This window comes from Parasteatoda tepidariorum, chromosome 7 (genome assembly GCF_982258835.1).
Source record: "Parasteatoda tepidariorum strain Cologne lab strain chromosome 7, Ptep-v5.0, whole genome shotgun sequence".
In the NCBI taxonomy this organism is placed as follows: Eukaryota; Metazoa; Arthropoda; class Arachnida; order Araneae; family Theridiidae; genus Parasteatoda; species Parasteatoda tepidariorum.
Window position 1 is genome coordinate 77,953,904 of NC_141761.1, and position 13,802 is coordinate 77,967,705.

At 26.7% G+C, this 13,802-nt stretch overlaps 1 protein-coding gene across 3 annotated transcripts in view; it reads left to right on the top strand.

Moving 5' to 3' along the window:
* The first annotated feature begins 2,438 nt into the window (after window positions 1-2,438).
* The window catches only part of IntS3 (integrator complex subunit 3), a 66,755-nt gene continuing 55,391 nt past the window's right edge, over window positions 2,439-13,802 (top strand). The window contains exons 1-5 of one of the 3 annotated variants that reach the window (XM_087168095.1): window positions 2,439-2,640; window positions 9,668-9,751; window positions 11,768-11,851; window positions 13,289-13,402; window positions 13,491-13,575. In XM_087168095.1, coding sequence (XP_087024221.1) covers window positions 2,566-2,640; window positions 9,668-9,751; window positions 11,768-11,851; window positions 13,289-13,402; window positions 13,491-13,575 — 442 coding nt within the window. In that variant the 5' untranslated portion in view covers window positions 2,439-2,565. Of the gene's footprint in view, window positions 2,641-2,825; window positions 2,968-9,667; window positions 9,752-11,767; window positions 11,852-13,288; window positions 13,403-13,490; window positions 13,576-13,802 lie in introns of those variants that run through there. The other 2 variants (XM_087168096.1, XM_087168097.1) reach the window with 2 other exon arrangements.

Consider the following 13,802-nt stretch of genomic DNA (forward strand, 5'->3'; position numbering starts at 1 on the left):
TGCCGTTAAAAATCTATTCGACATAGAAACTTGAAATTACTAAAAGTGTGTAGAAAACTGTACAAGAAGTTCAATGAAATAAATAAAATTAAAAAAAAGTACGATTTGAATGTTATCTCGAGAATTATTAATTGTTAAGCTTGCATTAGAAAAAAAAATTGAAAGTATGTATGTCCGTTGAAATGCAACAACAGAATTGAAATTTAATGTGCTGATAGGTCGATTTCGTATTATTATTTTAACTTAAATTTTTTTTTTCTTTTCGGAATTCCATTTGTTCGAAAGTTATTGCAAATTTAAGTGCTTTTACGTGATTTTTTTCAGCTTTTTTGCTTTAAATATTGACTTTGTATCCATTATTGTATGAAATTTATTTTTCTTTCAATAGACCTTTATTTTATAAACTCGCGCTCAGATAGATGTCAATCAGGGCCGGATAACCCATTAGGCCATGGCCTGGGGCCCCTTAAAAAATTTTTTTTGAAAATAAATTTTAAAAAATTTAGAAAAACAATGATTTTTTAAAAAAAAAATCAATTTCAAATATATGTTAATAAAATACGATAATTTTTTTAGTTCTAATTTAACAAAATAAAGAAAACTTTAATTTATTATTATTTATTTTAATTTTAAATTTGCTTTCATAAATGAAAAGATATATAAATACTTTTATATTTGAATAAATAAAAAATAGACGAGAAAAAAAAATTTAATCTAAGGGCCCCAAAAAATTGAATGGCCTAGGGCCCCGCTTGCTCTTAATCCGGCCCTGATGTCAATCAAAAATGGAAAAAAAGAGAGAGAAAGAGAGTGTTTACGTGCTACCCTATATAGTGTTTCCCAAACTTATGACTTTTGTGTACCCTTTCTAAATTTTTCGTAACGCTGTGTACCACTAATAAAAAAAATCAATTTATTTTCTACTATAAAAAAATTGAACAAAAGTTAAAAATCTCATCTGGCTGTTGTCACCACTATTTATTAACTGTTAATTCTGAAAAAAATAGAAAAATACGTAATCGTAGATTTTCATTGTTAGCTTTGTTTTTAAATAAATGTTTCGAATTTTTTATTTGTTGAAAGGTATTCCGCATAAGAACGCATATCCTAGGGGTACGAGCGCCACACTTTGGGAAACACTATATAAATCTTAGAATTTATAGAGAAATTTATAAAAATAAAAAAAATAATGAACAAAGATAAGAACCATTTCCTATTTGATTGCTATAAGTTTCGTCAACGAGTAAAACTGCTTCTCATTTATTTCTCCTTATTGAGTCACGCATTCTGTGTTTTAAGGGTATAACTTTTTTTTTTCTTCTTCCAAAGTCCAAATGATTACTTCTCAAATCCAGGTAATTGTCTATTTCGTTATAATTATAATATGTTTTCATAGTGCTCTTACGTTAAGGGAAAATAAGTGTACATTTTGAAACTGAAATGTTTTTTGTTCTTTATTTAAGAAGAAATAAACAATGATTTATAAGAATCAATAACTGGGGTTGGCAAGCGGTGGGAGTAGGGGTGGAGCATACTAATATATATATAAAAAAAATGTAAACTACTGAAGTGTTATCAATAATAATAAAGTGTAAAAAAAAATGATGTATGAAAATGACGTGATACTAATACGTATAAATGATTATTTTTGGGGTTATTAATTCGAACTTTTTATGTTAAAAATAGACAAATTTCAGTTTAAATTTGAATACCAGAAAAATGAAAATATGAGTTAGCGGGGATACACCCTACAACATAGTGTCTCACCCCCTCGTCGGAGGATGGTTGATTTGATGTTTCATTTGGCGAACATTTCCTGTTATTTTTTAAAAATGAAGCTTTTTAAAAATATTAATCGATTTTTTTAAAATACATATTTGTCAGTTCTGTGAGCCTTGTCAAGAAAATCCTGGTGCCATTACGACATTCAGCATACTTTTACTACTTTTTTTTAAACCCATATAATTTTATTCAAAACAATTTTATTTCACAAAAATCGAAAATACATATTTATTGTAAATAATATAAATACGCCAACTTTTGTCCCTTCATCGATTTCGAAGTTTCACCCCCCCCCCCTCCTCTTTTACGTGATAAAAGACGAAAGCTCTTAGTAATTCTACACGAGTATATTAAAACATTTCTAACATCCTGTTTAAATACACCAGTATAATTTTCTTAAAACTTTTAGTAGCAAAAAAATTCAAAATAAAAGCATGGAAATTAATGAAGTACAAATGGGATTTTTTTTAAAATAATATTTCGTAACACAAATTTTGAAAAATATTTTTTTTAATAAAATTAGCCTTGAAAACTACGAGAGCTCCTGAAACACGTGTAACTACAGCAATTCTCATTCGAGAATTGAACGAGGCAAGCGAAGCACTTTATTTCTTGTACCTCCACTTGGTGTGCGCATCACATCTTTGTGGCATTACGCAACAAAATATAGTCCTCATGGAAGGGCAAATTTGTATTAATGCGCAAAAATGGCGCTACCCTTGTGAGAGGCTATACTCGCTGTCAAGTAAATGGTGAAATTGGACAAGTTTGGCTGTGTGTAGAATGGATTCGACGAAGAATATTTTGCCAAGATTGTATCAGCTAACTATCATTGACTTCAAAGATGAATATGATGAGGTATTACAATTTTTGCGTTGTTTGTCGGAGTTCGCTTCGTGCTGCGTTGCTGGGCTTATTCGTACCATTCGTTGTTTCTTTCGTAGCGTTGAACGCGCATAGAAAGCAGACATGTGACAGTAGTTTAAACATTGTACAAGAGATGGCGCTGATTAAAGTTATTTCTAAGTTAACTTCACATATATATTTATATGGTTAACTTTTTCTCTGATTACCGGCAATTAATTAGCATTGTTTATTTGAATCAAGATCGCCATTGAAAAATATATGAGAATCTATATTTATTGCTGATCTCAATTCCAAATATATTTTGCTTCAATATAATGTGTACATAATTTTAATTTTTTTTTTTTAAAGTTTAAAAACATTCAAAATATTTTAGCTTTATGATATTAATAAAAATTCTATATATTTCTAAGCATTAGTAAAATAAACTTTGATCAGTTTCAAAATATTTTGTTGGTATTTAAAAAAATTGTTAAAAAAAATTTTTTTTCTTAAGAATTTTTCAAAATTGATGTTTATGTATTTTAAGTATCTTTGCTTTAGCTTTTAAATGTAATTGATTGCTATATAGTGTGTATAGCTAGAGACCATGGCAATTTTAAAATGCTCAATTTATTGTAAAAGTTAATGCCCCTGTATAACAAACTTTTTGCACATCAAGTTGTTTTGATTTAAAAAATTTTTGATAGGGATCAAATTTTTTATTTTTTTTTATTTGTAGGCTAATATATTCTTTAGTTGATATGGAAAAGAAATTAGCAAAATCATTACCATAAAATGTAAAAATTACTCTTTAGTTTGCTTATCATCAGATACCATAAATCATATAGCTTTTTACTTCTCATTCAAATTACTGATATTTGATGTATTTTTTTAAAGGAAAATTGTAATCTGTATCACATTTATATATGTTAAATGCAATTGATTTTAAAATTTAATGTTAATATCCAGAGTATTTTCTCTAATTACCTTGGCTTTTACAGTCTGAGTAAAAACTAACTGACCAGTGAAAACATTTAAGAAAATTGAGAATTTAAATAATGTTTAAATCAGTTCTATTTTATTTTTAAAGTATATCCTTAAGAAATAATTCAGCAACCAGGATTTGTAATTATCAGAAAAAAGTGGTTTGCATATAATTAGTACTTCAGTCTCAGTAAAAACTTTAAGGCCACCAGTAATTTAATTATGGCAACTATGAAGATGCTCTTTGTAGAGTAGCCATACTATCAGGGCCCGATTAACCTCTGAAAATAGGGGAAGCATAATAGGATTTTGGGGCCCCCCTAACTTGAGCAAAAGAAACTTTTGATATTTTTCGCCCATAAACAATACATTTTAAAGAGGGAAGAACCATGTGAAAACTATTAGAACCTTAGAAAGGAATACAGAGATCCTATGCAATCATGTTGGACCCTTCTTTATGTGCTTTATAAAGCACGTAAAGTAGGGTCCAACATGTATAGTAGCCAACTATATATAGTAACAAAAACATGAGGGAGTAGCTAGCACATATGTTGACAAAATTTAAATATTTCACTAAATTAAATTATAAAATTACTTGTTGTTATACGAAAGGTTCTTTGCAAGATGAGTCTCTTTTTTTATGCCAATTTTTTTACAAAACACAAAGCATCCCATTTATTAAGCATCCCATTTTTTTTCTATTCGAGAGTTTTTGCTGGAGTCATTTTTTTTCTTATTTCTTTTATTATTAATATTTTTTTGGCTACAAAAAATAAGAAATTGGGCCCTTAATTTCAGTCATTTGGGGGGCCCCCTAGAATTTAAAAGGGGAAGCACTTGCTTCCTGTGCCTTTTCGGTAATCAGGCCCTGCATACTATTTTGATAAAGATAGAAAGATCAAAGTTTGTAGCCAGCAATTTTCTTAAAATTGAAAGAAGAGTTCACGGATTTGCATCGGCTGAAAAATACTTAACCGAGAAACTTATTCAAGTAACATGTTTAAATGTTTGTCAAAAAATGCAAAATACAATTCGAAGGTCTGGAAGGTTTTTTTATGCAGCAAAATTAGCTGAACCTTGGTTGCTGCTGAGGCATAAAATAGAACATTTAAACTTCAAGTCAACTAGCAAGTCGTTACCTGAGACAACCAATGGATACAAAAAAAAATTTCTGATGAAAAAAATAAATAAAACGGAATTTGAATTCGCCAGATAAATAAAAGATTATGATTTAAGAAAAGAGAACAAAATATTCTAAGTCCTCAGTAGAAGGAGGCTCTGTCGTAACCTGGTGATGATTTTTTTAAAATGGACTGGGTTCAATTGCATTCCTTCCAGACGAAATGAATTCACGAGCTTACTAAAATGTCCTAGCAAGTTATCTTTTCCCAGATGTAGAGTTTCTTGCTGGAAAAAATTTGAGGAAAATTAAATCTTTCATATATTTGACTTTTTATATTTTCCAGAATTATTTTCTAAAATTATATTTTGAGATTTTAAATTTAGCTAACTTAACTAGAAATTTTTTTAAATATTAAAATTTATTGAGGTAATTAGGTAATTTATTTTCGAAAGTTTGTAACATAGACAAAACCCTTTTTTAACATTGTTTTCAAGTGATGAGTAATATATACTTAGTATGATTTAGTGTTTAGATTGGTTAAAAAAAGTTTAAAGCTTATGTATCCTAATTACTGATTCTAATTTATGCATATGAGGGTTTATGATTTTGATGAGTATAAAAAATATATGATAGCTTAGAAATTTGAGCCTTGTGGTATTTAGGTATATCAGTAAAAAAGTGGTTGACATGCTATTGGCTTTTTCTGCCTTACATTTTTTTCCCATTTAAAACTGCATGTTTAACACTATTAATTTAACCAAATTTTATATTTCAATTATTAAAGTTAAATATGGCATCTGCAGTTTATATGTCATTTTTGAGTACACTAAAATTTAATCTCAAAGTAGTTTATTATTGAAAAAAACACAAACTTTTTGTGAGTTGAATACAAATAATTTATGGTGTTTGTTTCACAGAAGAAAATATTTTTTCCCCATCTAATCAGGGGTGCAGAAAGTATCCTATCACATGAATAAGGTTCTGGGAGAAGGGGAATTCAAGTTGCCCTGGGAAAATTTCCTGTCATATTAAAAAAAAAAATTGCTACATAATTTCTCTATAAGTAAATGCATAAGAAGAAATTTTTTTGTTTTTATAGGTGATAAATAAGCATTTATTTTAAACAACTTGAGAATGTTTTTGTGTTTTTCTTTTTAACCAAAACAAATTAGACTACTTGACTTCTGACTATTGTTAAATTAAATGTATTTTAAAAAAAAAATAAGACGTAAGAAAGAAGGAAAAGTAAAACATCATTTAAATATTAAAGTATATATTTTAAAGTTTATGTTAAAATATTTTATGTTATTTTAAATGTAACAGGAATAACTTAATATGTCTAGAATTCAATAAGTTTATGATTGGAATCTTAAATTTAGTTTTTATAACTTATTACTATTTCAATATATTTTGATTTCTATTATTTTTGACACATGCTAGTTTATTCGAAAATTGTGTAAGTCAATTTATTTATTTATTCATCAATTTATTTATTTTGGAAAAATTATTATCAAAAAATTTTAATACATTTAAAAAAAAATTACAATTTTGGGGGAAGTTTAAAAAAGAAACTGTTCTGAGTAAATATTAGGCTTAGAAAACTTTTTGCATCTCTTCACCAAATTAAATCTTATTAATTAGTAAACACAAAACATCTCAACCAAATTTTATTTCTTATCTCTTAGTGTATATTCCTAATTGGGTACTTTGTCACTTCAAAAAATTTCTTTATAGATTTAGTATTAATTCATATGCTTTTTTCATCTTAATAATTTATATAAATAATTATTAGGTTACTACAGGGTATCCGCACACCTGGAAAGTCATGAATTTCGGTATTGAACAAAATTTGTCATGAAATGTCATGATTTTAACTATTTTTTAAAAGAAAATCATGGAAAGTCATGGATTTAGGTCACTGAAAAATCTAATTTTTAAAATGGAATTTAAAAATATCTCCCCCCTCCCTCCATTTCATGATAGTCCTTATATCTGAATTTGTAATTAATTCCCCACTCACAGTCATATTTTAGTAAAATATAAAATGTTTTTATCATGTTCTTTAAAAGTTATGGTGTTCTTTCAAAAAATGAAAGAAAAAACATCATTTCTAGATGGAATTATCTTTTAAACTTCTGTGATTTCAGAATTTTTGTTATTTTTTATTTTATTTTATCAATTTAAAATTCTAGCTGAAGCAAGCCAGTCATTGGCGAATTTTTTTTAATTCTGAAATGAGAACAGAAAAATCAGGAGTATTTCTTTCCTTTCTGATAAACAAGAAAAGTATCATCTTTAGAATATAATTCTGCAGAAAAAAATTATTTGCTTTTGTATTTTTTTTCAACTATTTTATTGCTTCAACTCTTTCTTTACTCAGTTTTTTTAAATTTAAAATCTTTAAATATGAGGATGCAGAGTATAACAGTTTTGGTTATACCTATCATTTCAATTTATGTTCTTATAATGCTTTTTTAAATTTCTTGTTGTGTTTTTGTCTGAGAAAATAGTAACTTCGTTAAGTCACGAAAAATTCTAGGAATTAGTCATGGAAAGTCATGAATTTGAGAATCTAAAATGTCTGTTTCAACCCTGGCTATTATTTTCTGAATTCTTTTTTAAATCTTAATTTATAATTGTGTTATTAAATCTAAAGTAGAAAAAAAATTATTTTTAAAAATATTTAAAATAAATAAAAATAAAAAGAGTACATAGCTGCATTTCTCTGTAAAATAAATAAATTCCTACTTGTTTTTAAAGTTTTACCAATTATTTTGATTGCCTGACCTACCTCATTTTTTGGTGGACCTAAATATCTACCGTTTTGGGTATTGAAAATGATCCCAGTTATTTTTCTATTTATTGTTTATAACCTTAAATGACTGTAAATAATACCTTTCACATAAGTTATCTATAGAATGTTTTTACTAACAGTTTTTTCTCTTTTCCATCTTACTTTTAGCCCTGATGTCTCAGAACATATAAAATAAACATTTCAAAAATCAAGGAATTATTTTTTTTTTTTTAAATAGTTTGGTAATTTTAAAGCTAACCAGTCATTTTCTTCAAAAGAAAATATGTCTAAAAATAATTAGAAAAATCTTTAGTTTAAAAGCTATTTTAATTTAAATTCTAAACTAGTATTTTAAAGATATCTGAATTTAATGAAAAATATAGTTATCTTTATTAAAAAATATTTTAAAATTTTGCTATTAGTGCTGTATCTTTAAAGGTATTTCTTTTCATATTTTCGTCAAAAAGAAATTTTCTAAAAGATCTTTTGGCAGCTTAAAAGTTTTTTTTTTTTTTAATTGTAAAAGTTAGTTTGTTATTTTCTTAAATTCTTCTAATTATTATTTAGTAGTAGAAATGCATCCTAATGTAATTTTTTTTTACCTGTTCAGATTTTAAAATTATAACCCCAATTCGAATTTTAAAACTTTGTTGAAAATAAGAACACACTTTAATAAGTGCATTTTGCCGTGCTGCATTATTAAACTTTTCAAAACTGGTTTCTAATTTTTTATCAAGTAAGTTTTTCTTTTAGCTACTCATTTTCTTCTACCAGTTACAAATAGGTTTTTTTTAATTTTTTTAAAAAATCTAATTTTTTTAAAAAAGACTAACTTCTTGTAGTTATGTCCTGTTGATGTCCCGTTATTCTTTTTAATTGGGGCATATGTTGCACTAATAACAGATGATAATAAATAATGAACTTTGAAAATTATACAAATAATGATCCAAAGCAATGTAACAGGATATAAATTATACTTGTAGTAATGACACTCACTTTTTCTTAGCTCTATTTTAGTGATTTTCCTTACGAAATAATGCATAATTCTTAACATTTGATTTCTTCAAAACTATACCGCTATGGGAATTTTAGAAGTGATGTAACCATTCAAGTAGAGAGGGAAGCTCAAAAATTTTTTTATGTGCAAATCTAATGTTAAAATGAGATTTATTTAGACCAACAGCCTACTTGGAATGTCTGATGGGACAAATATATCCTGTCAGATTCAAGAGGTTTAAACATAGTTCTTTTAGAAATTTTGTTAAAAAAATTTTTTTTTCCCAAACATTTTCGTAGCAGTTGAAACATTTTTATTAATTTATTTTTCACTTAAAAATTTTGAAAGGTAAATTAGATAACTTAACTTCATCACTTGAAGTAGAAATGTATTCTATTTTAACTCTTTTTACCTGTCACACATTTTAAGTAATGGAGCTAATTTAAGTAAATAAGTTTCTTAGAAAGAAAAAACTTAATCTACTTAATAAACTTAAACTAAATAAAACTTAACTGCCATTTCAGTTATTTTTTGAGTGTTTATGAGAAACATATTGAATTACCATTTACAATTATAAAGGGTAAATAGGTTATAATTTTTTATTTTATTTGTATGATACATTTAATATCAAACTGTGTACGGTCCACATATGTAATTAATATTATTTAAAACTGCATAGAAATATTAAGAATTTTTGTACCACTATTGCTAAATAATATCTTTAAAAAGTTTAGAAATATGGTTTGTGTATGAATTTATAATAATAGCCAAGCGTAATTATTAGGCTTAAATTTTATCTCAATAGAATCAGAAACTAAATCAGAATCAATACTATGATAAAGTTCAAGATCTTTTAATTGGACAATTTCAATTTTGATTTTTTAAAATCAGTTTATCATCAAGAAGTAGTGAAGATTGTGAAACAATCGTAAAGTTTGGAGAATGGCAGTGAGCGGGGTATGATGCTCCCTTGTACCACATAATATTGTTTCTGTAAGATTATATATACACACATAATATTGTTCTATATAATTATTTTAACAAATTTATAACTGAAATCATTAATTTTTGAACTGCAGCCATGTATTAAATGATTAAAAATTATTTTCTTGCTTATTTATTAAATTTTTTTTTTTTACAGAAATTTGAACGTTGTTGTTCCCACGTTCTAAATCTTACAAATAGTTTATCCGAGAAAGAAGCACATGATGCCCTTAGTCAAGCTGTAAGTTGTTTCTCAACCTGTAATGTTTTAAAATATTGTTAGATTTATGTCTTAACTTTTATTTTATTTTTATGCTTTTAGGTATTCAATCAAATCCTATTTCTGCATATTTTTGGACTCTGCCTCGTCCATTGTCATAAAAAATAAGCAATTACTTTGTGACAAATCTTATAATTTTTAATAATTTGCTATTTTGTCATTTTAAAGCGTGGGTGACACTTTTCAGTTCTGGAGACTGAAATCAGTCTTACGAAAAATCAGCAGGACTAAATTTTATTGATTAATATATTTCCCCCATTTTCTTAAATTAAATTATTTCTTTAAAAATGTAACATTTTTGGTTAAAAATTTAAAAAAAAAAATTGCGTTTTTATGAAAGCATTGTTATTTTTCTCAATTATTGTGAAATAATCAAGTAATGATATCACACTGCAATGAAAGAATGGTGTCAAGACTTATATTTATCTTGCTATTGCCAATCTTATTCTTAAAGTTCTGACAAATGGGATTGATTTGAACAAAATTCGTACTATAGCTGAATCTATATCTGCCTTGATTTACCATTCCCCCCTCAACATATTGACATATATCTATATATATATTTAAAGAAGAAAAAAACTATGGTACTTGGTCAGAAAATAAATAATAATGTAGTGAAAAATAAAAGGAGATATGAATGGTTTCAAGAAAAAGTTAGTGGTTTATTATTCAGTGCGAGGTGTAAAAAGATATGCAGTTAGACCTCTATTTAACGAAGTCGCTAAATCCCAATAAAAAGTTCGTTATATGGAAAATTCGTTAAATAGAAAATCACCTTTTGAAATACTTAAACAACACAAAACAGGTTTTAAATTTATAAATTCTACAGATATTAAAATAGCAATTGATATACCTTCATCTTGTTAACTAGTATCTACTATTTATTTTTTAGTTTTAACCATGAAAGAAATCTGCATGTAAAGCAAGAATAATGCAAAACATTGTGTTATACTATCGTGCTACATACATTTTCCACTAAAAAAAGCTAAAAAATTTTTTTAATAAATTTTTTCTGCATTTATTATGAAACTAATTTTAAACATACATTACCACAGTGTTCTTAACTTTAATTACTACTTATAAAATCTGTTACTTTTGTTTCAGTTTTTCGTTGCAAACAAAAAGGAAAAGGGATTTTACTGCTTTCTTTAAAAGTTCGGCTTCAAAAATCAATTCAAGATCATTTTCCCCACCATATAATGCGTTAACAAGTCTGAAATGTTCTGAAATATGGGAAATAGGGAAAGTGGATCGCAAAGAAAAGTTCGTTTAGTAGAAAATTCACTTCGCTATTTGGAAGTTATTTTAGAAGAAATTTCTAAAATGTTCTTGGTTCCTCGAAAAAAATCGCAAAATAGAGAAATTCGCAAAACAAAAGTTCGTTCAATAGAAGTCTGACTGTACATGGTTAGCTGTTATTTTTGTTTTGTTTATTTTGTTCATTATGGTTACTTGTATTCCTGAATTTATTTGCACGCCTAAAACTATGGTGCACATTGCACACCTTTCAAGAATTCCATTGTTTTAAAACTGGCTTAGCCATTTTACCTTAATTTTTTTTTAAAAAAAGAAGGAAGAAGAAGAAGAAAAGCCCATTAAGGAATGAATTAATTTCTATTTTTATTCAATAATTTACTTTACTTAGATAATAAATAATAAAATAGAAATCTGATTTTAATATTCTAATAAAATGATTATTTTTTTGCAGCCTGTTTTATGTAATAACCTCCCTATTTTTCAACCTTAATTTTTATTTTAGTTTTGCTTTAAAAACGTTAGTTTTTTCATTCAAGAAATTTAAGTGTGTTATATGCCCATTTAAAGAAAGCTAGGCATCTTAACTTGTCTGCTAATGTTTTATTTTTATTAAATTATTATTAGAAATATATGCACATAGTAGAAATTATGTGTATCAAATTAGTTTTTTTAATAAATTATTGTTTGTTTGATTAATTTATGCAATTGTTCAAATTTTAGGTTTGTAAAAATGCCCAAGGCCATGATGATGTTAATATTGGTCTTTTAATCGCTGTTTTAATTGATTCCAATAACGCTCCTAGAGTAAGTATGGACTATAATCCAATTTATATATGTCAGTTAAGTTAAAGCAAGTTTATTTCCTGAACTTCATTATTCAATTCATGTCTTAATATTTCTTCCAAGATAATTTTGTACAGAGAAGTGCTGAAATATGCCACCTATTGGTTGATTATGTTATTAATAATGTTGATAATACTATTTATTTGATCTATGTTGTAGCTTTGAGTCAAATCCATTTGGCCACAAAAATGTAATACATATTATTAATGTCCCGCATCATAGATCAGTTTTTATTGAAAAATAAGGATTTTAGATCGTGAGGAATTTTAGTCTGTAAAATATAGTAGCATATGATTAAGATATAAATTGAAATGATACTGTCATTAAAGCCTTAGGCTGGCATTGTATAGGACTGAGACTATATCACAAGTGATACTTGCCTACCCAATTAGAAATTGATTGATATTATCTTGTCTGAGAAGTAATGACGACTAGGAAATAATGCTGACTACAGTGCCACCATGCTGTTGGCTTTAAATCTGTGGAACATGAACCTCCATAACCATCTGGTGAATAGCCGGCTTTTCTGGATATTACTTTGTGATTTAGATATTCAGGTTGTAAAGGTGATTTAAAAGTAATTGTAAAGATTAGTTCTAAAAATGGATAGTACTTTTTTTAATATCTTTAGTTTGTTGTATTTATATTTGGGAGGGATTGAATTATGCATTGTTAAGTAGAGACTGGTGTTCATCTTAATAGTCTTGTATGTGTTGTTTTGCACCTGCAATTCTTATTCTGCAAGTAGGTCAGATATTTGCTGCCTATCAAAGATCATCAGTTTTTTTCCTGCTTTTTCAGAGTTCCCATTATATAAACTCCAATAATCCAAATTATCAGTTATTCAAATTGCTTTATAAGATAAAAGAAGGCAAATAGTTGATACTTTTTAAATTTCAAGGCAAAGATTGACATTGAGTTATATTTTTAATTCAGATTGAGTCTGGTCTTAATTAATTTGGAAATTTGAAGTTCTACTTAGTTTTGAATCCTAACAGTGTAATAGAAAAATGGCTTCTATAAACTTTAACTCTCTAAGCATTGAGCCCCTGGGTAAAATTGTACTGAAAGTTCCCTTCTACGCACTACTTTCCCGTTGAATAAAATGAGAGAAATCAGTGTTTTGATGCGGGAAAGCCTGCAGCTAAAAGTTGGTAAAAAGCTGAGACTAACACTCGATGATTGAAAATTTTGCAATATAATAATAACCAGGCATTTTTATTTAATTAAAAGGAATTACTCATACTTATTACTTTGTAGCTAATTTACTTATTGTTATTGGATCGTTAATTAATTTAATATTGCTATATTGAACTCATTTTTTCAAACAATTTTATAATTAATTATAAAATTATTTATTAACCAATTTTATAAGTTAATTATATTTTCTTTTTTTAGTTTTATCGTGACCTAACATATTTGGTTCGAGATGGTTTCAATTTAGTCATTAATCATTTAACACATATTATAGTTGAAAAATATAGCAAATTGCTAGAACCGAGCAGGAATCAAGTAAATATATTTATTTCTCCAAAATACTTTTCTTTAAAGTTTACTTTAAAAAACATTTTGTTTAATATTTAATATGTTTTACTTTTAGCTACTTTGGATTGTTAAAGAAATGATAAAAAATTCAGTTACAAATGTTGACAGTTTATGTTTTCATCTCCTTCGTCAGATAGCAGGTTGGTACCATTATTTCTCTGTTATAAATATCTAATTGTATGCATTGTATAAAACCAACAGCTTAGTAAACTCGCAAAATTGAACTAAAGACTTTCTGTAACACAGTATGATAGTGTAAAGTTTTTTCTGAACAAAAATTTCAGAATAAAATAATATAATTAAGTCAGTATTTATTGCATTAACATAATAATCTGATTCCAAAAATGAATATAGAATTAGTAAGAAA